The sequence below is a fragment of the Somniosus microcephalus genome, chromosome 4 (assembly GCF_052327205.1).
Source record: "Somniosus microcephalus isolate GS21.2 chromosome 4, FLI_Smic_1.0, whole genome shotgun sequence".
In the NCBI taxonomy this organism is placed as follows: Eukaryota; Metazoa; Chordata; class Chondrichthyes; order Squaliformes; family Somniosidae; genus Somniosus; species Somniosus microcephalus.
Genome location: NC_140990.1, coordinates 184,461,825 through 184,489,230, shown reverse-complemented (window position 1 = coordinate 184,489,230; position 27,406 = coordinate 184,461,825). Strand labels below are relative to the sequence as shown.

The 27,406-nt window shown below is 46.1% G+C and overlaps 1 protein-coding gene across 6 annotated transcripts in view; it reads left to right on the top strand.

Annotated features, from left to right (window-relative positions):
* The window catches only part of ube2f (ubiquitin-conjugating enzyme E2F (putative)), a 253,275-nt gene that overhangs the window by 96,708 nt on the left and 129,161 nt on the right, over positions 1-27,406 (top strand). For all 6 annotated transcript variants that reach the window (XM_085985594.1, XM_085985591.1, XM_085985593.1 and 3 more), the window contains exon 3: positions 6,225-6,254. In XM_085985594.1, coding sequence (XP_085841720.1) covers positions 6,225-6,254 — 30 coding nt within the window. The remainder of the gene's footprint in view (positions 1-6,224; positions 6,255-27,406) is intronic.

Genomic DNA, 27,406 nt, shown 5'->3' with positions numbered 1-27,406 from the left:
TGTTTATGGGATTTGGGCGTCGCTGGCAAGGCCAACATTTATTGCCCATCCCTAATTGCCCTTGAAAAGGTGAACCGCTGCAGTCCATGTGATGAAGGTACTCCCACGGTGCTGTTAGGGAGGGAGTTCCAGGGTTTTGACCCAGTGACGATGAAGGATCGTCGATATACATCTAAGTCAGGGTGGTGTGTGACTTGGAGGGGAACTTGGAGGTGGTGGTGTTCCCATGTGCCTGCTGCCCTTGTCCATCTAGGTGGAAGAGGTCGTGGGTTTGGGAGGTGCTGCAGTGCATCTTGTAGATAGTACACACTGCAGCCACGGTACACTGATGGTGGAGGGAGTGAATGTTTAAGGTGGTGGATGGGGTGCCAGTCAAGCGGGATGCTTTGTCCTGGATGGTGTCGTGCTTCTTGAGTATTGTTGGAGCTGCACTCATCCAGGCAAGTGGAGAGTATTCAATCACACTCCTTACTTGTGCCTTGTAGATGGTGGAAAGGCTTTGGGGAGTCAGGAAGTGAGACACTCGCCATAGAATACCGAGCCTCTGACCTGCTCTTGTTGCCACAGTATTTATGTGGCTGGTCCAGTTAAGTTTCTGGTCAATGGTGTGACCCCCCCCCCCCCCAGGATGTTGATGGTGGGGGATTCGGAGATGGTAATGCCGTTGAATGTCAAGGGGAGGTGGTTAGACGCTCGCTTGTTGCAGATAGTCATTGCCTGGCATTTCTGTGGCGCGAATGTAACCTGCCACTTATCAGCCCAAGCCTGAATGTCGTCTAGGTCATGTTGCATGTGGGCATGGACTGCTTCATTATCTGAGGAGTTGTGAATGGCGCTGAACACTGTGCAGTCGTCAGCGAATATCCCCATTTCAGACCTTATATTGGAGGGAAGGTCATTGATGAAGCAGCTGAAGATGGTTGGGCCTAGGACACTGCCCTGAGGAACTCCTGCAACGGTGTCCTGGGGCTGTGATGATTGACCTTCAACCACCACAACCATTTTCCTTTGTGCTAGGTATGACTCCAGCCAGTGGAGCCTCCCACCCCCCCCCCCCCCCCCCCAGATTCCCATTGACTTCAGTTTTACTAGGGCTCCTTGATGCCACATTCAGTCAAATGCTGCCTTGATGTCAAGGGTAGTCATTCTCACCTCACCTCTGGAATTCAGCTCCTTTGTCCATGTTTGGACCAAGGCTGTAATGAGGTCTGGAGCCAAGTGGTCTTGGCGGAACACAAACTGGGCATCAGTGAGCAGGTTATTGGTGAGTAAGTGCTGCTTGATAGCACTGTCGATGACACCTTCCATCACTTTGCTGATGATTGAGAGTAGACTGATAGGGTGGTAATTGGCCGGGTTGAATTTGTCCTGCTTTTTGTGGACAGGTCATACCTGGACAGTTTTCCACATTGTCGGATAGATGCCAGTGTTGTAGCTGTACTGGAACAGCTTGGCTAGAGGTGCGACTAGTTCTGGAGCACAAGTCTTCAGCACGATAGCCGGGATGTTGTCTGGGCCTTTGCTGTATCCAGTGCGCTCAGCCGTTTCTTGATATCACCTGGAATGAATCGAATTGGCTGAAGACTGGCTTCTGTGATGGTGGGAACCTCAGGAGGAGGCCGAGATGGATCATCCACTCAGCACTTCTGACTGAATATGGTTGCAAATGCTTCAGCCTTGTCTTTTGCACTCACATGCTGGGCTCCACTATCATTGAGGATGGGGATATTCATGGAGCCTCCTCCTTCCGTTAGTTGTTTAATGGTCCACCACCATCCACGACTGGATGGGGCAGGACTGCAGAGCTTTAATCTAATCCATTGATTGTGGGATCACTTAGCCCTGTCTATAGCATGCTGCTTCCACTTTTTAGCATGCATGTAGTCCTATGTTGCAGCTTCCCCAGGTTGACGCCTCATTTTTAGGTACGTCTGGTGCTGCTCCTGGCATGCTCTTCTACACTCCTTATTTAACCAGGGTTGGTCCCCTGGCTTGATGGTAATGGTAGAGTGAGGGATATCCCAGGCCATGAGGTTACAGATTGTGGTGGAATACAATTCTGCTGCTGCTGATGGCCCACAGCACCTCATGGATGTCCAGTTTTGAGCTGCTAGATCCGTTCTGAATCTATCCCATTTAGCACGGTGGTAGTGCCACACAACACGATGGAGGGTGTCCTCAGTGTGAAGACGGGACTTCATCTCCACAAGGACACTACTACCAATGCTGTCATAGACAGATGCATCTGTGACAGATAGATTGGCGAGGACGAGGTCAAGTATGTTTTTCTGTCATGTTGGTTCTCACCACCTGCCACAGGCCCTGTCTGGCAGCTATCGCCTTCAGGACTCGGCCAGCTCGGTCAGTTGTGGTGCTGCCGAGTCACTCTTGGTGATGGACATTGAAGTCCCCCACCCAGAGTACATTCTGTGCCCTAGCTACTCTGTGCTTCTTCCAAGTGGTGTTCAACATGGAGGAGTATTGATTCATCAGCTGAGGGAGGGCAGTGGGTGGTAATCAGCAGGAGGTTTCCTTGCCCATGCTTGACCTGAAGCCATGAGACTTCATGGGGTCCGGAGTCAGTGTTGAGGGCCACTCCTTCCCGACTATATACCACTGTGCCGCCAGCCCTGGTGGGATAAGACATACCCAGGGATGGTGATGAAGGAGTTAGGGACATTGGCTGAAAGGTATGATTCTGTGAGTATGACTATGTCAGGCTGTTGCTTGACTAGTCTGTGGGACAGCTCTCCCAATTTTGGCACAAGTGCCCAGATGTTGGTGAGGAGGACTTTGCCGGGTCGACTGGGCTGGGTGTGCCGAGGTCGATGCCGGGTGGTCTGTCCAGTTTCATTCTTATTATTGTGTTTCGTAGCGGTTTGTTACAACTGAGTGGCTTGCTAGGCCATTTCAGAGGGCAGTTAAGCGTCAACTACGTTGCTGTGGGTCTGGAGTCACATATAGGCCAGACCAGGTAAGGACGGCAGATTTCCTTCCCTGAAGGACATTAGTGAACCAGATGGGTTTTTACGACAGTCCGATAGTTTCATGGTCACCATTACTGATACTAGCTTTATATTCCAGCTTTATTTAATTAACTGAATTTAAATTCCCCAGCTGCCGTGGTGGGATTTGAACTCACGTCGCTGGATCATTAGTCCAGGCCTCTGGATTACTAACCCAGTGACATTACCACTACGCTACTGTTCCCATGATAGAGATTGATTGCTATGATTAGTCAGCAAATCCATTATCATTGTATCGTGTGACTACTGGGAAGTTAGAAGGTGAACTAGATGGAGCTTGGTCTGTTTCATCTAGCAATTTCTATGTTACAGGAACTGAAGCGAGAGGTGTAACAACAACTACTTGTATTTATTAGCGCCTTTAACGGAGTAAAACGTCCAAAGGCGCTTCACAGGACTATTATAAGACAAAAATTTGACACCGAGCCACATAACAAATTAGGGCAGATGAGCTAAAGCTTGGTCAAAGAGGTAGGTTTTAAGGAGCGTCTTAAAGCAGGAAAAAGATTTAGCGAGGTGGAGAGGTTTAGGGAGAGAATTCCAGAACTTAGGGCCTAGGTAACAGAAGGCACGGCCACCAATGATTAAGCGATTATAATCAGTGATGTTCAAGAGGGCAGAATTAGAGAAGCTCCGATGTTTTGGGGGTGTGGGGTGGGGGGGGGGGTGCAGAAGTTGTGGGGCTGAAGGAGATTACAGAGATATGGAGGGATTTGAAAATAAGGATGAGAATTTTAAAATTGAGGCATTGCTTAACCGGGAACCAATGTAGGTCAGCAAGCACAGGGGTGATGGGTGAATGGGACTTGGTGCGAATTAGGACATGGGCAGCGGCGTTTTGGATGACCTCAAGTTTACGTAAGGTAGAATGTGGGGAGGGGAGGGGCCAGGCTGTGGGGAGGGGAGGGGAGGGGCCAGGCTGTGGGGAGGGGAGGGGCCAGGCTGTGGGGAGGGGAGGGGCCAGGCTGTGGGGAGGGGAGGGGCCAGGCTGTGGGGAGGGGAGGGGCCAGGCGGAGGGGAGGGGCGGGGCCGGGCTGTGGGGAGGGGAGGGGAGGGGCCAGGAACAGGCCAGGCTAAAGAGATGGCCAGAGGGGAGGGAAGGGGGTGCGCCAGGGCGAGGGGTGGGGACAGTGGACGGGAGCGGGGCCAGTGAAGTTTTGAGTAGTATTTATAGAGAGCTTGCCAATCTGTATTCTGTTGATAAGTAGTGTGTAAAAGGTGATTCATTCTGTGCATGTGTTCTAGGCCCAAAGTTACCAGGCCTGGCTATACCTACAATGTCTCACCCTGCTGGGGGAAGCTTTAGTCCCTCAATAGACTCCTACCAAGCCAGTCGTAGCCATAGAATCACCTGCAATGGCCTCTCCTCCCGCACCATTACCTCTGGAGCCCTCCAGGGATCTATCCTTGGCCCCTCTTATTTCTCATCTACATGCTGCCCCTAGGCAACGTTATCCGAAAGCACAACGTCAGGTTCCACATGTATGCCGACGACACCCAGCTCTACTTCACCGCCACCTCTCTCGACCCGTCCATTGCCTCTGATTTGTCACTCTACTTGTCCGACATCCAATGTTGGGTGAGCAGAAATTTCCTCCAATTAAATATTGTCTTCGGTCCACGCTACAAACTCCGATCCCCAGCCACCGACTCCATCTCCTCCACTGTCTGAGGCTGAACCAGACTGTTCAGAACCTTGGCATTCTATTTGGCCCTGAGCTGAACTTCCCACTCCATGTCCTCTCCACCACCAAGACCACCTACTTCCACCTCTGTAACTGTCTCCATCCCTGCCTCAGCCCATCTGCTGCTGAAACCCTCATCCATGCCTTTCTTACCTCTAGACTTGATTATTCCAATGTTCTTCTGGCCGGCCCCCCACCTTGAACACTCCGTAAATGTCAGCTCATCCCAAGCTCTGCTGCCCGTATCCTAACTCTCACTTCACTTCTTCATTCATCGCCCTGTGTGCACTGACCTATTGGATCCCGGTCCATCAATGCCTTGATTTTAAAATTCTCATCCTTGTTCGCTGTATCCTCCCCCGGCGCTGTAACCTCCCCCGGCGCTGTAACCTCCCCCGGCGCGGTAACCTCCCCCAGCGCTGCTCTAATTCTGGCCTCTTGCACATTCCCGATTTTAATCGCTGCACCATTGGCAGTCGTGCCTTCAGCTGCCAAGGCCCTCTGCTCTGGAATTCCCTCCCTAAACCCCTCTCTTCCCCCCCCAAAATTCGGTCCTAAAAACCTACATCTTTGACCAAGCTTCTGGTCACCTGTCCCAATGTCTCCTTATGTGGCTCAATGTCAAATTTTGCCTGATGATACTCCTGTGAAGCGCCTTGGGACGTTTTACGACGTTAAAGGCACTGTATAAATGCAAGTTGTTGTTGTGCTGCTACCAGCTTTGTTTTCCATCTGGGCTTCAGGCTGTACTTTCACAGTAGTTGGGAGTGGTGCCTGGCTGCGTGGGAGATCAGAGAGACCAGGAGGTTAAAATACAAAATTCTCTGAAAGATCAAGTAGATAAAGCCATGAAAAGGGGAAACAGCATTTTAGGTTTTATAAATAGTGGCATAGAGTACAAGAGAAAGAAGCCATGAAGAAAATTAAAATCGACACTTAGGTAGTGGGCAGAGAGGTTAGGAGGAATTTCTTTAGAGTGTTGTTGGCGCATGGAATGCTTTGCCATGGGGTGGTTGAGTTAGAGACCATTGCATCTTTTAGGGGAAAACTGGATAAATATTGTATCGTGGAAGATACAGGGCTATGTGGAGAGGGGCGGGGCTGAGAGATTCATTTTGGATTGTAGCATGGGCTGACGCACTCGATGGGCCGAATGGCCTCTTTCTGTGCTGTGAACCTCCTATGGTTTTACGGTGGCTTCTCTGATCAGTGGCTGGTACCTGGCCAGGGCGAGGTGGGGACAGAGGAGAGGGGCTGGTACTTGGGGAGGGGCAACAGAAGAGGGGCTGTTGCATGGCCAGGGCAAGGGTGGGGGCAGAGGAGCTGATGCCCTTGGAAAAATGGGAGGGGATAAAGAACAGAAATTGGGCAGAGAATTAAACTGGGAAGCCCAAATCTGGAGAGAGATTGGTAACCAGTTCATACATCTTGTTGTTAGTTGTGCTGCTAACTATAATCAGATTATTATTTCATTTTAACTGGATATTAATCCCGTGTCTCTCTCTTCCACTAGAAGTTGCAGAACTTGAAGCAAACCTACCCAGTAAGTAAAACATTTATTTATTCCTTAACTGTTATTTTAAAGTTATATTAAGAATACCCTCTTGGTGCTAAATAAGCACAAGATCTTGTTGGACAGAAGAGATATTGTGGAGAGTGCTTTGAGGGAATTGGTTTAGGAAATGCTTCACGGTGTTTGGGCTATTTTTAACTGGTAGGTGAGTTTGTGGGGGGAGGTTTTTCAGGTATGAGTTGGGGCAGGGTTTCTGGGGGTGGGATGTGTTTAGGACTGGGTTTTTGGATGGTGAGTTTTGGGGGTGGGTTTGTGGGGGGAGTGAGATTGGGGACTGGGTTTGTGGGGGGTGAGATTGGGGACTAGGTTTGTAGGCAGTGAGATTGGGGACAGGGTTTGTGGGCAGTGAGATTGGGGTCTGGGTTTGTGGGGGGTGAGATTGGGGACTGGGTTTGTGGGCAATGAGATTGGGGTCTGGGTTTGTGGGGGCTGAGATTGGGGACTGGGTTTGTGGGCAATGAGATTGGGGTCTGGGTTTGTGGGGAGTGAGATTGGGGACTGGGTTTGAGGGGAGTGAGATTGGGGTCTGGGTTTGTGGGCAATAAGATTGGGGTCTGGGTTTGTTGGGAGTGAGATTGGGGACTGGGTTTGTGGGGAGTGAGATTGGGGACTGGGTTTGTGGGCAATAAGATTGGGGACTGGGTTTGTGGGGAGTGAGATTGGGGTCTGGGTTTGAGGGGAGTGAGATTGGGGACTGTGTTTGTGGGGAGTGAGATTGGGGACTGGGTTTGTGGGGAGTGAGATTGGGGACTGGGTTTGTGGGGAGTGAGATTGGGGACTGGGTTTGTGGGGCGTGAGATTGGGGACTGGGTTTGTGGGGAGTGAGATTGGGGACTGGGTTTGTGGGGAGTGAGATTGGGGTCTGGGTTTGAGGGGAGTGAGATTGGGGTCTGGGTTTGAGGGGAGTGAGATTGGAGGGAGAGTTTTTGGTCTGGGTTTCTAGGGGCCAAGTTCCTAGGGGTGAGTTTGGGGCTGGAAGGGTGATATAACAGATTCAAACATAGAGTTACAGGAAAGATGGGCACAGATTTGGGACACAACATGTTTAAGCACTTTAGAGAGGGAAGGGAGGTTGGATATAGGGTGGTAGTTCTGACAGAAGGAGGGGGTTGAAGGGTGGGTTACTTGAGGAGCTGGGTGATAACCAATGTTCCCATTAAGCCATGCAGCCGCGCAGCAGTCTGGAGGTCCAGCGCAGCCAGCTCACCGGCTTTTAAATGGAAAAACCACGCATGCGCAGAAATTTGAATGGGCTGTGCAGCCCGTTAAAGGGGCCATGCACCCAAAAAAAATTAGAGGGAACATTGGTGATGACGGCGGTTTTGAAAGTGGGGAGGAGGACAGTACCTGAAGAGAGGGAACCATTTACAGTGTTGGCTAGCATGAGAGCCAGGAAAGGAAATGGGTTGTCAGCAGGTTCGTGGGAATGGGGTCAAGGGAGCAGGAAGTGGATCTCATGGACAAGATGACTTTAGACAGGGCATGGTGGGGGGCGGAGGAAATTAAGAGAGAAACTAGAGAAATATGCAGAGTCAGGGCTAGTGCAGGAGGAACCTTGGAAGATGTTTGGCTTGGTGGGCAAGGGGTAGGAGAAGCAGTAGAGGCAGCTGAATGGATGGTTTCGATCTTTGTGGCAAAGAAATCCATGAGTTCCTCGCACTTGTTATTGGAGGTGAGGGAGAGGGGTTTAAGGAGATGAGTGGTAGTGAAGAAGAAAAGCTGGGGATTATCTTTGCTCTCCAAGATGACCCTGGAGTAGTGAGCAACTTTTGTAGAGGAGAGAAGGGCCTGATGGTGCTTGATGTGGTCCAGCCAGATCTGGCAATGAATGGCTAAAGCAGTTGTGCACCAGATACGGTCAAGTTTGTAATAACAGAAAATGCTGGAAACACTCAGCAGGTCAGGCAGCATCCGTGGAAAGAGAAACAGAGTTAACGTTTCAGGTCTGTGACCCTTCGTCAGAACAGTCAAGTTTGTGTTCCTTGGTCTTGAGGGAGTAAAGATGGAGACCATACCAGTGGAAATGACCAGGGTGGGAAAGAGTACAGACTTTACTGGGGACAAGGGCATCAAAGGTTGGAGATAGGGGAGCAGATTCACAGCTGTAGAAGTATAGTCGTGAACAAAGGGGCCAAAGGCTTCACAGTTGGCAGCTTGAAAGTGCAACTGTAAGTAACTTGGGGGAAAGTTTTTCCAGGGTGAATGCAGAAGGATTGATATGGGGATGTGCGTAGTGAGGGATACATGGAAGTGGTTGGAGATTGCCTCGTCTGTGACTGAGACATGGCAGTAGAGAGGACACATGAGATGACAAGGTTGAGGGGGTGGCTGTGAAAGTGGGTAGGTGATATGGTTAAGCATAATATATTTCTCCTGCTTAGGTAAAATGCCTATCTTACTTCAAGAACAAGAACCTGCAGAACTTATGATGCATGATGGTTATATTTTTATTCTGTAAATAATGTGCCTGCATTTTTGAGATGACCTGTTTTGTTCCCGCTGGTTTCTGTCATTCTGTGTCAACTGGACCCATTCTGTGTGACCCTTGCCCATGGGAATACGTGATGTTTGTGTCATGTGTTCTGCAGGTTTACAAAGAGATAATCTGGATTTGCTTAAATGGAAATAGTCCGTGGAGAGTGCGTGTGTTTGATCAAACAGGGACCCAAAGTTACTGACACCAGATTACCCCGGGTCACGAAATAACTTGCTGAGCCTCCTGATCTCATGGAGTTCCTGTGGTAATACGGTGAAAGTCTCACTAATTTCCACATGAGCTCCTTTCCTATGTTGCAAACATCTGATTGCAATTTAAAAATAATTTGCTGCTGTCTTGGTCAGTGTCTTGCGTCAATTGAACAGATGGAAGCTATTAGTTGCATTCGCATCCCACCCTTCTACGAACATACTTCTTGTAGTCTTTGTGTAGTCGTGCTGTTCATCCACATGTATTTTACAGAATTATTCACAATAGTATTAGGAAAATACTTCATCATTTAAATCCCCTTATTGCACCAAAATATATTTTATGCTTCCAAATTTCGATCCTTATTATCCTTCTACTGAAGGTGCTGACTCATGCTGGGGTACGGATCAATGGCTTCCCTTCTCCTGAAGGTGCTGACTCATACTGGGGTACAGTGCAATGGCTTCCCTTCTCCTGAAGGTGCTGACTCATGCTGGGATACAGTTCAATGGCTGCCCTTCTACTGAAGGTGTTGACTCATGCTGGGGTACAGTTCCATAGCTGTGCCTGCTCTCCAATACATCACACGAGTTGCCAATCTTCATGTAGGAGCTTAGACAATAACAGTCGACAGGATGTGACAGCTGTGTTCAGTCCTGTTGTTACTGATGTCAACACATGCACGCCCCTGCTGGATCACTGGAAAGCAATCTGGAGCGGAACACTAGCTGTGATGTTTTTTCTCCTTATCCCAGGGACGAGGGGACAGTAAGGCCACTTGTAACTCCACAGCTGTCCTGGTTGAGATCAGCCCCGGAGATTAACCTGGCACCTTGCTGGTCTGTGTAGCTCAGTGGTTCCTTCACGTGTTCAGTTCAGTGCAATCATCCCAGGTTAAGTAGCTGCATGATGCCAGGATGGTCCAGTGCCCTTCACAGCCACTGGCAGTGCCAAGTCTTTGGCTGCAGCTCACTTTGCAATATGTGACACAACTTCATTGCGGCCATATTTGTGAATCGAAGACACTGCTGCTCTGACATGTGTATGTGCATTTCACTCTGTAAATGTGGGCACAGGGTACTGGTGAATGGGCAGAGAGTGGCTCTGGCACAGCCTGCCCTGGTGAATGGGAAGAGAGTGGCTCTGGTACAGCCTGACCTGGTGAATGGGCAGAGAGTGGCTCTGGTACAGCCTGACCTGGTGAATGGGCAGAGTGTGGCTCTGGCACAGCCTGCCCTGGTGAATGGGCAGAGTGTGGCTCTGGTACAGCCTGACCTGGTGAATGGGCAGAGCGTGGCTCTGGTACAGCCTGCCCTGGTGAATGGGCAGAGAGTGGCTCTGGTACAGCCTGCCCTGGTGAATGGGCAGAGAGTGGCTCTGGTACAGCCTGCCCTGGTGAATGGGCAGAGAGTGGCTCTGGTACAGCCTGACCTGGTGAATGGGCAGAGCGTGGCTCTGGTACAGCCTGACTTGGTGAATGGGCAGAGCGTGGCTCTGGTACAGCCTGACCTGGTGAATGGGCAGAGAGTGGCTCTGGTACAGCCTGACCTGGTGAATGGGCAGAGCGTGGCTCTGGTACAGCCTGACCTGGTGAATGGGCAGAGCGTGGCTCTGGTACAGCCTGACCTGGTGAATGGGCAGAATGTGCCTACATAAGAACATAAGACGTAGGAGCAGAGTAGGTCATTTGGCCCCTCGAGCCTGCTCCGCCATTTAATATGATCATGACTGATCTGATCTTGGCCTCAACTCCGCTTCCCTGCCCGCTCCCCATAACCCTTGACTCCCTTACCATTCAAAAATCTGTCTATCTCCACCTTAAATATATTCAATGACCCAGCCTCCACAGCTCTCTGGGGGAAGAGAATTCCAAAGATTCATGACCTTCTGAGAGAAGAAATTCCTCCTCATCTCCATTTTAAATGGGTGCCCCCTTATTCTGAAACTATGCCCCCTAGTTCTAGATTCCCCCACGAGGGGAACATCCTCTCTGCAGCTACCCTGTCAAGCCCCTTCAGAATCTCATGTTTCAATAAGATCCCCTCTCATTCTTCTAAACTCCATTGAGTATAGGTTCAACCTTTCTTCATAAGACAACCCCTTCATCTCCGGAATCAACCTCGTGAACCTTCTCTGAACTGCCTCCAATGCAAGTATATCCTTCCTTAAATAAGGAAACCAAAACTGTACGCAGTACTCCAGGTGTGGTCTCACCAACACCCTGTACAGTTGTAACAGGACTTCCCTACTTTTATACTTCGTTCCCTTTGCAATAAAGGCCAACACTCCATTTGCCTTCCTAATTACTAGCTGTACCTGCATGCTAACTTTTTGTGATTCATGTACAAGGACCCCCAGAGCCCTCTGTACCTCAGCATTTTGTAATCTCTCCCCATTTAAATAATAATTTGCTTTTTTATTTTTCCTACCAAAGTGGATAACCTCGCATTTTCCCACATTAAACTCCATTTGCCAGATTTTTGCCCACTCATTTAGCCTATCTATATCCCTTTGGAGATTCTTTGCGTCCTCCACACAATTTGCTTTCCCACCTATCTTTGTATCATCAACAAATTTGGCTACATTACACTAGATCCCTTCATCCAAGTCATTAATATAGATTGTAAATAGTTGAGGCCCCAGCACTGATCCCTGCGGCACCGCACTAGTTACAGTTTGCCAACCTGAGAATTACCCATTTATCCCGACTCTGTTTTCTGTTAGTTAGCCAATCCTCTATCCATGCTAATATATTGCCCCCAACCCCGTGAGCTCTTATCTTGTGTAGGAACCTTTTATGTGGCACCTTATCGAATGCCTTCTGGAAATCCGAATACACGACAGCTACTGGTTCCCCTTTATCCACCCTGCTCATTACATCCTCAAAGAACTCCAGCAAATTTGTCAAACATGATTTCCCTTTCATAAAACCATGCTGACTCTGCTTGACTATATTATGATTTTCTAAATGTCCTGCTACCACTTCCTTAATGGACTCCAGCATTTTCCCAATGACAGATGTTAGGCTAGCTGGTCGATAGTTACCTGGTTTCTGTCTCCTTCCTTTCTTAAATAGGGGTGTTACATTTGCGGTTTTCCAGTCAGCTGGGACCTCTCTTTTAGAATCCAGGGAATTTTGGTAGATTACAACCAATGCATCCACTATCTCTGCAGCCACCTCTTTTAAGACTCTAGGATGCAGGGCATTGGGTCCAGGGGACTTGTCCACCTTTAGTCCCATTAGTTTGTCTAGTACTTTCTCTCTAGTGATGGTGATTGTTTTAAATTCCCCCCCGCCCCACTTTCCCCTTGTTTTAAGTTCCCCCTCCCCCACCCCACTCTAACCCCAATTGTCTCTAGTACAACCTGACCTGGTGAAGAGTGTGTCCAGTAATTAACATTCAGGATTTTACTGGTGCAGAAACATTGGCCACTCAAAGAATTATTCAAGAGAGTGAGAGGTAGGGGTGACCATATTACAGTGCGTGCTAAGCAAGAACATACATTGAATTTTAAAATAATGCACTTGGGCCATTTGCTAATTAGTCACTGAGTGGAATGCGAGAGCAGGTAAACAGTGATGGGTTGTTTCCATTGTTCATTGAGACAGGAAGAAGAGGCGCAGAAATTTAAGATAATCACAAAAAGAATTAAAGGGAAGGCTAGAAAAAATATCTTCAGTCAGTGGGAGGTTAGAATGTGGAGACCAAAGCGCATGAATTCTTCTACAAAAGTTATACAGTAGTTGGTTGGAAAAAGGGGAATATTAAAGGCAACCGGGCGCAAGTAGGATATTGGGAGTAGACCAGTTAGCTGACGTAGAGATGGATACCAGTGCAGACTTAATGAGCATAATGACCTGTTTCTGTACTGTAACAGACTGTGATTCGATGGGCTGTTTCTGTACTGTAACAGACTGTGATTCGATGGTCTATTTCTGTACTGTAACAAGCTGTGATTTGATGGTCTGTTTCTGTACTGTACAGACTGAGATTCGATGGTCTATTTCTGTACTGTAACAGACTGATTAAGTGACCTATTTCTTTGTTATAGTATTGTACATTGCAACTATGATGCGGTTTGAATGTGTAAATCAATGTTTGGACATTTTAACAAATTAACTTTTTTTTCTGTGATGTATTGCTGTTTTGGCCTCTCTTTATTTATGGTTAAAATTCAGTTTAATTTGGAGACTAGGCCCACCTTGTTTTGGTACACATCAATCCCAACTCAGACAAGTCTGCCTCCGCTACCCAAGCAAGAGAACAAGCCATTCAATTCAAGTACAAGTATCTTATAGATATCATTTGTATATGTGTTTAGCAGTTCTATTTTAGTTTTGAGACATGTATTTAAATTGTCTGCATTTCGGTCATTTTCAAGAAGTATTTCTCGGGTGTCATTTTAAATTGACAATCTGTTGAAAGCCCTTGGATAGATGGGCCAGAGAGACTCCCGTGGGTAGTAGAGACACTTCAATATTCTGGGACTACACATCCAGTCCAGTTTACAATGAAGTTTAGTTTGTTATTTTGAAGATGGATATTAAATCCTTTACTGAAATCCCAGACACTCTCATTCTTCCATTCGCTTTTCTATTTACTGGTTAATAAATCTATTTGGCAGTTTACAGCCTAAGCCTCAATCTTGTGATGTCTACCACCCTCCCAAGTTGAAGACAATCATGTGACTGTGTGATATACACCGGTAGTCACAATGGTTTCTTCTTTGAGCTCTGCCCTCGCTACAAATGATCTAGATATTGAGCAGGGACAGGCACAGTCTGGGTGTTGGGCAGTGATTGCTTCTCTGTGGAAGGGGTCTGAGCCTGGGTAACTTATCCAGAATAAAAACCCCAAAGCGGTACGGATGTGCTTTCCTGAGAGCAATGCATCTTGTAACAGGACAAAGGAAATGAAACAGAGGGGCTGTTACCTATCAGAAGAGGTGCAGTTTTCTGCCTCTCACCAGCAAGTCACTGAGTTCCTGATCTCAGTTTGACTATTGACAGCACATGGCAGGCTGAGTCTCCCAGGTGTTCTCCATGGGTTACTGATGGAAATCTGGGGCAGGTCCCCTGCCTGTAGTCTGCTGGGGAGTGATGTGTGATGCTGAATGGGAGTGAGTTGGGGGATGGAGAGGGATTGGGACAGAACCTAAAAAATGAGAGAAGAAATGTTGGCGCTTGTTGCCAACCAGCTCCTGGCCATTGACAGCTACGAGTGCGCTGTTAGCACTGTCAGCATTGCACAGCATCCACATTCCAGCTAGTCTGAGCTAATATACAGCAAAGAACCCGAAGAATCAAGGCTAGGAATAGCTCCAGCATGAAGACTAACTTTGTCCCAGGAGTGCTCCAGTGATTGAACAGAGCCAGGGCTCAGGCTGTTCTTCAGTATGCTACGTACTACTTTTAGTGACAGTATGTAATGCCTGCTTGTGTTTGCTAGCCCATTGGGTACAGGGCTGAATGTGTATGAAGCTGTCAAACACTGAGGAAACACTGCCCGTGATGCTTGTGATCAGTGAGAGCAAGATAGATTCCAAACCAATTTTTAAAATGTAGCCATTTATTTTTAGCATTGAATAGCAGAACAGATGGATTTTTAGAAACGGGGAAAAGCCATCTGTTGAAACAAGTCTGTCTATTTCACATGGCTAAGCCTGCCTCTCAACCAATCCCTTCTCACTCCAGAAACAAATTCAATTCTCCCTTGATCCCATTTACAGTTGGCTTCAATGTCCTTCGGTAACTTAACCCACAGCTTGATTCGCCCTTGATGGAAATTTCTGACATGCTTCCCTTCTTACTCCCACGGTGTTGTACATGAAAATAGACTGCTTTAAACCACATTGAGTTACACTTGTTGAGACTATGTACCATTGTCGGGGGCTGTGGAACATTCACGGGGGCTGTGGAACATTTACTTTAGGTGTGGAACATTCGCGGGGCCAGTGTGCCACTCACTTTAAGTGTCAAACATTCACGGTGGGTGATTAACATTCGCGGTAGGTGTGTAACTTTTCACGTAAAATGGCAGTCTCTTTCCTTTTAATTTCAACGAGATGATCCAGGCCCAATTGAGGTGCCAATGAACATAACCCAATCTGATAAGAACTCACTGAGGCTGATCCAGGAGAATTTCTCCAATATCTGCTCCCCTTTCTCACTCTGCACCTGGTGGTCAGATAGTGCACCTAGTGGTCAGATAGTACACTCTGAGATAGCCCTGGCACCAGGCTTTAGGGGGAGGCACGAACCACTTTCCCATTGGCACTATATCATGCAGCCAGTAAAATCCAGTGGGCATCAACACTGCTGCAACAGGCAACTATAGCCATGAAAGTGCCATCATTTAGCTGTGAAGCTCAAGGAGTCGATTTTAACCCTACCAGTGGAAACTGGGCAGGTAAGCATTTAAAATCGAGCAGGTTACTGACCAGCTCAGAACTCGACCCTTTCGCGCCAATTCTAATCTTAACCTGCAGGTGGCTGAAGAGAGAAACATAGGGTTAACGTTTCAGGTCGATGACTGGAGTTCTGACAAAAGGTGATGGACCTGAAACGTTTATCCTATGTTTCTCTCTCCACAGATGCAGCCTGACCTGCTGAGTGTTTCCAGCATTTTCTGTTTTTATTTCAGATTTCCAGCATCTGCAGTATTTCATTTCCTTTTCAGTCATTGAAGGATTTTAAGTTGTCTTTTCAAATTCTTCCTCTCCCCTTGTCCCACCCTAGTTAGGGAATCTTCTCCAGCCCCAAGCCCAGCCTTAACCTTCCATTCCTGTCTCTGTGTCTCCTGTCCCCTCTGCTTCACACCACACGCCAATTCTGCAGCAATTACACTCCAGACCTCGGGAGCTCTCTCCCCAATCACTGCCACTTGCACCTCTCGCTGTCTCAATTGTACCCTCGATCCCTTTTCCCCTTCCTCCCCCATAAAGCCCTGGGAGACTTCTGTTTACAGCAGGAGCTCTATCTAAATGCAAGTTGTTGCTGTTGAATGGATTCAAGACCAAATACAATTTAATTGTCAAACAAAAAACAACTTGCATTTATACAGCACCTTTAATGTAGCGAAACATCACTTAACACGAACATTATCAATAAAAATGTTGATACCGAGCCACAGAAGGAGATATCAGGACAGATGACCAAAAGATTGGTCAGAGGTAGGTTTTAAGGAGCATCTTAAAGGAGAAGAATGCGGTAGCGCGGCGGAGAGGTTTAGGAAGGGAATTCTAGAGCTTAGGGCCTAGCCAACTGAAAGTACGGCCACCAATGGTGGAGCGATTAAAATCGGGGATACGTAAGATGCCAGAATTGGAGGAGCGCAGAGGTCTTGAAGACTTGTAGCACTGGAGGAGGTTACAGAAATGGGTAGGGGTGAAGCCGTGGAGGGATTTGGAAACAAGGATGAGGATTTTAAAATTAAGGCGTTGTCGGACCGGGAGCCAGTGTAGGCCAGCAAGCACATTTGGCTGCTGTAGATGGAATTTGTCAGGGAATTGAGAGAGAGATATCTTGAAACAAGCTGTTCAGTGTAGTAGACTTGTGACCACACATCCAGCTAATATAAGTTTTATAAACAAATTTTCTCGAGGGACATTTCCTTTTATCGTTTTGAGCCAGAAATGCTTTTTCTTTGGGTGCAATTCAAAGTGCTGAGATTTCTGCCTTGTTGAGCTTGTTTCTGAGGTGGTGCTGTATTATTAGTGGAGCTGCCCAAAGTACTGTTTGCCTCTTCACCACAAGTATCAATCTCATACAATCATAGAATAGTACAGCGCAGAAGGGGGCCATTCAGCCCATCGAGTCTGCACCAGCTCCTCTGAAGAGCAATCAAGTCAGTCCCACTCCCCCGCTCTCTCCACATATCCCTGCAATCAAGTATTTATCCAATTTCCCTTTGAAGACTACTGTACTATTGAATCTGTATCCACCACCCTATCAGGCAGTGCATTCCAAATCCTAACCACTCGTTGCATAAAAAAGATTTTCCTCATGTCGCCTCTGGTTCTTTTGCCAATCACCTTAAATCTGTGCCCTCTCGTTATCGACCCTTCAGCCACTGGAAACAGTTTCTCTTTATTTACTGTATCTAAACCCTTCATGATTTTAAACACCTCTATTAAATCTCCTCTAAGCCTTCTCTGCTCCAAGGAGAACAACCCTAGCTTCTCTAGTCTATCCACATAACTAGTTCCAGGGATGAGGGAATACATTCTAGTAAATCTCTTCTGTAACCTCTCCAAAACCTTCACTTCCATCCTAAAGTGTGGTGCCCAGAATTGGACACAATACTCCAGTTGGGGCCACACTCGTGTTTTATAAAGGTTTAGCATAACTTCCTGGCTTTTGTATTCTGTGCCTCTATTTATAAAGCCCAGGATCCCATATGCTTTATTAGCTGCTTTGTTAACCTGTCCTGCCACCTTCAGAGATTTGTGCACAAGTATCCCCAGGTCTCTCTGTTCTTGCACCCCCTTTAAAATTGTAACATTTTAGTGTGTATTGTCTCTTATTCTTCCTACCAAAATGTATCACCTCACACTTCTCTGCATTGAATTTCAGCTGCCATGTGTCCACCCATTCCACCAGCCTGTCTATGTCTTCTTGAAGTCTGCAGCATGATTTAAGAAAATTTGAATCTTAGACTAAACGTTCCCATTTGGTCCAAGTTATTAACACTTTTTTTGTTTATTTTACATAATCTCCTCTTGGACCTATTACTTCCCAAAATAACCTATATTGTGCCTCAGTCCATTTTATCTTTTCAAAATTATTCCAATACCAGAACGCAGTATTGTTGGACTGACAGAACTTATTAATGTTCAATTTCATTTCCCCCCAAAATCCTTGATATACAGCAATGGGCAGGAGCCACTTAGACTGGCCTCTTTATATAAAAAAAACACTGATTACCCTCTTAGACTTCAGATAAATTTTCCCACCTTGAGTGCTTGAACAGCAACTCATCAATTTATCTTATCAATTCCAGTTCCAGAAACAATTGATGTCCAGGCTTGGTGGTTTTACATTAGAGACAGAATTGCTTACAATTCCTTTTGGAGGTAATTCCCATATCTTCCCCCCGACCCCCCCCCCCCTCGAGAACTCTGCCTCGGAAGGTAGCAAATCACCCTTAATGGGTTAAAGCCAAACCTTTGAGAGGCAACGTCTTAGTCCAAATAGTCACCACACTGTGACATTTGATGTCTGCCAATGTCTGCAGATAAGGTCTTAAATTCTTAACACCACTGGATCTCTGCCTGCACCAACACTTTTCCAACAAGGGTTGCTTCATAATTGTGAAGTCTTTTTTATGTCAAAGAATTACTCTTGGTAATCCTGCACCATCAACACTCATGCAGTCCTGAAAATCATGGTGCCCTGCTTAAAAGAAAAGAAAAATGGAGAATCCATTGTGGCTCTTCTTGAGAGCCCAAGGGGTTAATTTGTCAATTCATGATTTGCTTCTGTCACCATGGGGAAATAGCCACTCAAATTAAGAAACTTCAAATTTAATAATGCCCAATCTATGTTTGCACTCAGAAAAAGTTGTTGCACAGTGAATTAAAAACAGCTGTCGTGGAAGGGGTTAATTTCTTTGTATTAAAAAGGAGCCTGATATCGTCAGCCTCACAAACTTGCATCACGCAGCTTTCACGTAAAGTAGAGAGTGCACTGAAATTTTGCAGCCTTTTGCATTTCATCCTTTTTCTCTCCAATGAATTTTCAATTTCTGATTTATGCTACTGAACCAACAGATGTAAAGTCAACACGGTTTTATGAAAGGAAAATCGTGTTTGACAAATCTATTCAAGTTTATTGAAGGTGTAACTAGCAGGATAGATGAGGGGGACCAGTTGATGTAGTATATTTGGATTTTCAGAAGACATTCGATAAGGTGCCACACAAGAAGTTGTTACACAAGACTAGGGCTCATGGGATTGGGGATAATATATTAGCATGGACTGAGGATTGGTTAACGGACAGAAAACAGAGTAGGAATAAACGGGGCATTTTGGGGATGGCAGGGTGTAACTAGCGGTAGTGCCGCAAGGATCAGTGCTTGGGCCTCAGCTATGGGGACCGAGTGTAATATATCCAAGTTTACTGACGATACAAAGCTGTGAGGAGGACATAGAGGCTGCGATAGGGCAAGCCAGTGGCAGATGGAATATAATGTGGGGAAATGTGAAATGATGAACTTTTGTTGGAAGAATAGAAAAGCGGACTATTTTTTAAAAAGGTGAGACTAGTAAATGCTGGTACTCAGAAGGATTTGGATATCCTTGTATAAAAATTACAGAAAGTTAACATACAGGTACAGCAAGCAATTAGGAAAGCAAATGGTATGTTAGTCTTTATTGCAAGGGGGTTGGAGTATAAGAGTAATGAAGTCTTGCTGTAATTGTATAGGGCTTTGGTGAAACCATACCTGGATTACTGCGTACAGTTTTGGTTTCCTTACCTAAGAAAGGATATACTTGCCTTAGAGGGGTGCAGCAATGGTTCACTAGATTGATTCCTGAGATGAGAGGGCTGTCCTGAGGAGAGATTGAGTAGGATGGGTCTATATTCTCTGGAGTTTAGAAGAATGAGAGATGAAACGTATAAAATTCTTAGAGGGCTTGACAGGGTAGATGCTGAAAGGTTGTTTCCTCTGGCTGGAAAGTCTAGAACTAGGGGTCATAGTCTCAGGAGAAGAGATCAGCCATTTAGGACTGAGATGAGGAGAAATTTCTTCACTCAGAGGGTTGTGAATCTTTGCAATTATCTACCCCAGAGGGTTGTGGATGCTCAGTCGATGAGCATATTCAAGACTGAGAGCGATAGATTTTTGGGCACTAAGGAAATCGAGGGATATGGAGATAGGACGGGAAAATGGAGTTGATGTAGAAGTTCAGCCATGATCTTATTGAATGGCGGAGCAGGCTCGAGGGGCTATGTGGCCTACTCTTGCTCCTATTTCTTAAATTCTTACCTGTACTGATTCAAAACCTCAAGCTCACAGTCCCATGTCCTCACCCAAGCCTGTTACCTCCTACACAATTCTTAACATTGTTCTCTCTTGGTATATGGGAGGAGTGTAATGACAGAGTAAAGGGGAAAGTAGACGTTGAGGATTCAGTCGAGAGTCCCAGCCGTATCTCAGTTCACCCTCTGGAACCGATATGACTACCGACCGGCTACCGACCATAGAGCACATATACCAGAAACGCTGTTTACGGAGGTCACGGACCATCATCAAAGACCCTACCCACCCCAGCCACAGTCTGTTCGCCCTCCTGCCATCTGGGAGACGCTACAGATGCATTCGCACCCGTACGACCAGATTTAGGAACAGCTTCTTTCCCAGGGCTGTCATCCTACTGAACTCCACAAATAAACTCTAAAGCCTGCACATCTGCCAATGCACTTTATTATGGTTATGTTTATGTTAATGTATTACAAGCCAAATGTATGTTGAATGTTTAAATGTCTTAATCTAAATGTACACTCTCGGGAGCCGCAAGCCTACATTTCGTTGTACTGCACTTGTGCACTAACAATGACAATAAAGTTGATTATGATTATGATTATTATGATAACATTCCAACTCCAACTCCGTATCCCTTTAGACCATATTTACAATGCCCACATTTTGCTTTTAGTTGATCTCATTTATTCTCGGCTTCCTTTACTGATTTCATGAACAACACCTCAGACTTATTTCTCTTTCATTAGATCACCCACTTTGGCTTCACTTTTCTGCACACGGAAGTGAAACACTCTCGCCAGTTTCTTTTTCATCCCAGGATCAGCTGCTTCTTGTCTAAAACTTTTATTGCTGTACTCATGATTATTATTACTGTTGGAGGGAGTTAACCGCCCCCCCCCCCAATGGTTTCTTACCTAAACAAACTTGGTTTTGTACAAGCCCTGATCCAAGTACTTGGTATCTCACAATTAGGAGTGTTGCTAGTCAGCTCCTGCCACGATTGCCAATTGTACGAAAATTCTAATCTTGACACCAAATATGGTTGCAACTAAACCGTTTATTGTGCGACAAGAAGTCTTAACATTGTTCTTGGTATACACAATGTTTCAGCAACATCATACAAGAAAAGCAACGACAATTACCCCGTTCTTTCCTCGGGTAGAGGGAAGTAACCTCATGGTGTATTTGGACTTTCAGAAGGCTTACAATAAGGTCCCGCATAAGAGATTAACGTGTAAAGTTAAAGCACATGGGATTGGGGGCAAGGTACTGACTTGGATAGAGAACTGGTTGGCAGACAGGAAGCAAAGTGTTGGAATAAACGGCTCTTTTTCCGAGTGGCAGGCAGTGACTAGTGGGGTACCGCAGGGATCGGTGCTAGGACCCCAGCTATTCACAATATATATTAATGATTTAGACGAGGGAACTAGATGTAATAGCTCCAAGTTTGCAGACGACACAAAGCTGGGTGGGCGTGTGTGCTGTGAGGAGGATGCCAAGAAACTCCAGTATGATTTGGACAGGTTGGGTGATTGGGCAGCTGTATGGCAGATGCAGTATAATGTGGATAAATGCGAGGTTATCCACTTTGGTGGCAAAAACAGGAAGGCAGATTATTATCTGAACGGCAATAGATTGGGAGAAGGAGAAGTGCAACGCGACCTGGGTGTCCTTGTGCACCAGTCGCTGAAGGTAAGCATGCAGGTGCAGCAGGCGGTTAAGAAGGCAAATGGTATGTTGGCCTTCGTAGCGAGAGGATTCGAATACAGAAACAAGGATGTCTTGCTGCAGTTATACAGGGCCTTGGTGAGACCACACCTTGAGTATTGTGTGCAGTTTTGGTCGCCTTATCTGAGGAAAGATGTTCTTGCCATGGGTGGAGTGCAGCGAAGATTCACCAGACTGATACCTGGGATGGCAGGAATGACTTATGAGGAGAGATTGGGTCGATTGGGCTTATACTCACTGGAGTTTAGAAGAATAAGAGGGGATCTCATTGAAACCTATAAAATTCTAACAGGACTAGACAGACTAGATGCAGGAAGGATGTTCCCGATGGTCGGGGAGTCCAGAACCAGGGGTCACAGTCTAAAGATAAGGGGTAAGCCATTTAGGACAGAGATGAGGAGGAATTTCTTCACCCAGAGAGTGGTGAACCTGTGGAATTCTCTGCCACAGAAGGCAGTTGAGGCCAATTCATTAAATATATTCAAGAAGGATCAATTCATTAAATATATTCAAGAAGGAGTTAGATATATTTCTTAAGGCTAAAGGGATCAAGGGATATGGGGAGAAAGCAGGGACAGGGTACTGAGTTTGGATGATCAGCCATGATCTCATTGAATGGCGGAGCAGGCTCGAGGGGCTGAATGGCCTACTCCTGCTCCTATCTTCTATGTTTCTATGTGCCGTGTCCTGAACCTCTACAGAAATTAAGATTTTAACATTTTGTCTTATAGTGAGCCTGTCATGAGTAAGCCTGTCATGTATGCTTGAGTGGGTTGCACACAGCTGCCCACTTCGTCTATTGCTTCTTCCAGACTATGGAACATGTAGACCTCCCTTATCCCCTGTCCGAACTCCCTCAGTGCCTGCTTCCCATCCTTGAAACAAATTGCTGTAAAAACAGCTTTCAGACACATTCTTTGTTAGCTATATCCCTCTGCCTTATGGGTAGTTTAATATGCCCATTTCTGTCTTTTTAGCTGTTTGTGAGCTGGCTATATGTATTGAGATGCCTAACCAAAACATGAGTCATTTCTTTGTTAAACACCTAATCGAATCGTAAGTTTTATATACTGAAAAGTAACACGGGAAAGGTTTAATCTTGCAATGTGTTTGTGAGGCTCAGGCTTGAAACCTACAGGCAAATTTATTGAATGTTAAATAGGTAAAGGAATGGTCTTCAGTACATGCAGTATATTTACAATAATTTACCGAATACAGTTCCTCATGGTTATGGGACTGGGCTAGCAATCCGAGGTTATGAGATCGAATCCCACATGGCAAGTTATGAAACTGAATTTAATAAATCTGGTAATTCACAGGCTGGCAGCAGACCAGTACTGAAACAGGCCGTACAGCTGATGAATATGTTCCTACATTGGCCCCCTCTATGGCCTCGCCCCTCCCTATCTCTGTAACCTCCTCCAGCCCCACAACCCTCCAAGATATCTGCGCTCCTCCAATCCTGGCCTCTTGCACATCCCGATTTTAATCCATCCACCATTGGTGGTCATGCCTTCAGCTGCCTAGGCCCTAAGCTCTGAAATTCCTTCCCTAAACACCTCTGCCTCTCTTTCCTCCTTTAAGACACTCATTAAAACCTACCTTTTTGACCAAGCTTATATCTGCCCTAATATCCCCTTATGTGACTCGGTGTCATATTTTGTTTGATAGCGCCCTGGGTCGTTTTACTATGTTAAAGGTGCTATGTAAATACAAGTTGTTTTTGTTCCACAGGAATGACCTAGTCAAATCCCACTCTCCTGCTTACTTCCTTTTCATATTTCTCATTTTTTAGCAACTATCTCATTCCCCTTTAGAAGAAGTTATGGACTATGCTTTATCAAGCGTTTGTATCGGAGAATTTCACATTCACAGCCTCTGCTTGAGAACATTTTTTTAAACCTCCCTTTTAGTACTTTTTGTGCTTATATTAAATTCTGGGCCCTCTCGGCCCTGCCTCATTGATCAGTGGAAACAATATATCACTGTTTACCTTATCGTAACTCTCATGCTTCGCGATTTTTGCCTATTTGGCCTAAGAGGGATTTTGGGTTAATTTATATTAAGATGTTTCTGTTAAGTTAAATTCAGCCCAGAAGGGGTTCACTCCCCACAACTGGCTGGGGTCTGACCTGAACGAGCCATGTAGGTGCCACATGGGGGTTTCCGATTTGAGGTAGCAGCTTGATGTGCCAATCCTTGTTGAATAGCTGGGGGAAGGTCAGCTGTGGTGTTGGTGTCTCTGAAAATGACAGTCTGCAGACTTTTAAATTTGAAAGAATCAGTGAGAGGAGTAGAGAACCCTTTCTAACTGAGTGACAATCAGTCAGCAGTACTGACTTGTAAAGTAAGGTAGGCCCACATCAAGGGCAAGCTGTGCGCAATTTATTATTTTTGATGTTATTAACAGCAGTAGGAAATGGGTAAAACTCGCTGTCAAAATGGTACTCTATTCAGTCATGTATTTCATCTTTAAAATAAACCAGTTTGTTAGTTTACAATTAGCTTCATCTCAGTAGAGTGCTCATCAATCTACCTTCTGAAGATTGAAGAAAGGCACTTGGGGGCGTGTGCACATTCACAGTATGCATCACACTCAACAAGGGATCTTTGTGACCAGATATCATATAACCAGATATTGGGCAGTAAAGGTAAAGTCCTGATCATGTGGGACAAGGGTTCGTTTACGGGAGTGGCCAATGACACTGAGTCTAAGAAAGTATCTCATACAGCCCTGAAATTTGCAGCAATAACTCTTAATAATCTGGAAGACCACGTAAGAAGGATATAAAAGCAGTAGATTCACGCAGAAGCTATCATGGATGAGTGGCTACAGTTATCAAGAGACTTGAGAAATCTTCCGATTAGGCACTCTGCAGCCTTCTGGACTCAATATCGAGTTCAACAATTTCAGATCATAACCTCGGCCCCTATTACATTTTTCTTGTAATTTTTCCACTCCTCCTCCCCCCCCCCCCCCCCCCTTTCCTTTTGTTTCTCTCTCACACCTGGCAGCTATCTCTTGCCCTGCCAGTACACTTTACACCTAATCTCAGCCTATTACCATCTCGTCTACCTTCTAATCTCTTTTACTTCTTTTGTTTCTTTTATTCTTTTGTCCGATCGCAGCCCTGCCTTCGATCTAGTTTCTTTTCTTTCCAGTTTTGAAGAAGGGTTCGACCCGAAACGTCAACTCAAATTTCTCTCCACGGATGTTGCCTGACCTGCTGAGTTTTTCCAGCATTTTCTGTTGTTATTTCGGATTTCCAACATCTGCAGTATTTTGCTATTGTAAGAATGTGAACGTGGCGATTATAGATCCCGTTCCTGTTTTTCCGTGAGCTGTTGCTCTGCGGTAATACTGACCTTTGTGCTCTTTTCATTTAAGTTGTACAGTTTCTTCTGCCGCTCCTCTCCGTAGCGGGCCTGCAGTAAACATAACTCGTACTCTGAGTACGCCGTCATACCACCTTTGAAATGCATGCGCAAAATCCCGAACGTGCGATCTGTCAAGTTCCAACTTGACAGAGCATCTACATCGACATGGAAATCCTAATTGCTGACGCAGAGTTGGGCTAATTGCCCACCAACTGCCCAGCAATTACACCTGAAAGTTTTACGGCTGGTGCAAACGGGCATCGCAGCCTGTTTGCACAGCGTATGGGGATACCCGTCAGTAAAAAAATCTTTATTTGGTGAAAATCCTTTCCTTTAATGGTTATTAGCTGCCTGCAGACATTGACACTTCAACAGGATTTAGAGAAAAATCAGTTCAGCCCTGAATATTATTGCATTATATGAATTGTTTTATTGTGAGGGCTCCACAGCAATCTTACTATAATTGTTTTACTCTGAGGGTTCTTCAGCAATCCTACTTTATTTGTTTTATGGTGAGGGCTCCACAGCAACCTTACTTTCTTCCTTTTTCCAAACTGGAACCAGTTGGCCATGAACCATCTACAGCCAAGAGGGTAGACACGTGACTTGCTCCCTGGCTTTTCTCCAAAGTCACTCCATTTGAGTCACTGGAAGGTGTGCAATCTGATTGGAGCCCCGGCCCACGTGATCCCAGGTATGCTTCCGCACACGGTGCGCCCCTGGGATCCGTGGGCCACTACACTGCCCTCTATTCCGCAGCGTCTGAGAGGAACTTTTCATTTGGGGCCTTGCAACTAGTAAGTGTGCATTCGGTTCAGATGCCGATGGCATAATGTTTAATTACGCCGCCAACCGCAAAATCTGGGCCATTACCTCTGTATTACACTTGGGAGCTGTCCTCTGGATCAAAAAGGCTCCACCATTTCTTCATCGTGAACTTTACAAACACATGAAGGGCTAAACGAGTTTGTCAAATGTTCTCATCAGGCTCTTAACAAAAACAGTGCGCACCTCCACAGTGGGATATCAAGATGTTTAATCAGTTATGTGGTGTCCGTGTGTAGATAAAGACACTGAAGACAGGAGTTGGTTCATAGGTATTTACTAAGCAAGTCTGGGGGGGGGTTCTAAAGGATATACACAATACACAGGCTTATATAGCCCAAGTGGCAATTACCGGCATTACGCACACCTGGGGCTCTTAAAGACACATACACCACAATTGCTCTTAAAGGCACATACACCACAATTCCTCCCCTTCTAGCTAACTAGTACATCATATTTTAAGTAATTATTAATTACATGTTATATGCAAAATAATATACATTGCTGTATTAATTAATTATAAGTTAGTCTCTCAGGAGGCTTCCTGACTCGGTCCGGATAACGCCTCGGGGGTGTAGTAGTTTCTGGTGGTGTAGTAGGTTCTTCTGGCAAGGCTGATTCGGCTTGAAGGCCAGTGTCGGGTTCATCGGGTTCCAGTATCACCGGATCGGAGGTAGATATGGGTATCTCTACTTCATCGTTAGATGTATAGCGTGGTGGTGTAGGTTGTCCCTTTTCGGATGACTTGATGATTTGGTCAGCATGGCGCCTTATTATGCTTTCTCCGATGTCCACGGTATACATCAGTGGTCCTAGTCGTGTGCAGATAGTTCCAGGCTGCCATTTCTCGGTACGGTAGTCCCGGGCCAAAACCGGTTGGCCGATCTGGAAGGCCCTAGTTGGCCTTTCATTCATGCCCTGAAACTGCCGGTTCTCCACGTCCCTTCGAATGTTGGGCTTGACCAAATCCAGCCGGCATCTTAGGTTTCTATTGTAGAACATCATGGCGGGAGTTTGGTTTGTAACCATATGTGTTGCATTCCTATATGCAAATAAGAAGTTATCCACCTTGTGCTGAAGTTTTATGTCTTCATTACCCATGGCCTTTATGGCCTTCTTAAAGGTCTGGACAAACCTTTCAGCCAATCCATTGGTGGCGGGATGGTATGGGGCGGACGTGTAGTGCTTTACCCCATTGTTCTTGAAGAACTTTCTGAATTCTTCGGACACAAATTGCGGTCCATTATCAGAACATATCTGTTCCGGCAGCCCATTCCTGGCAAATATGGTCCTTAATACTGTGATGGTTTTTTCCGTGGTGGTGGAGGACATCTTTATTACCTCCGGCCACTTGGAGTGTGCATCAACTGCGATTAAGAACATTGAGTCCATAAATGGACCAGCAAAGTCGATGTGCACTCTTTGCCAGGGAGATGAGGGCCACTCCCATGGATGTAGAGGGGCCTGTGGCGGAGCATTTTGGACCTTCTGGCATCCTAGGCAGCTCTTGGTCATGT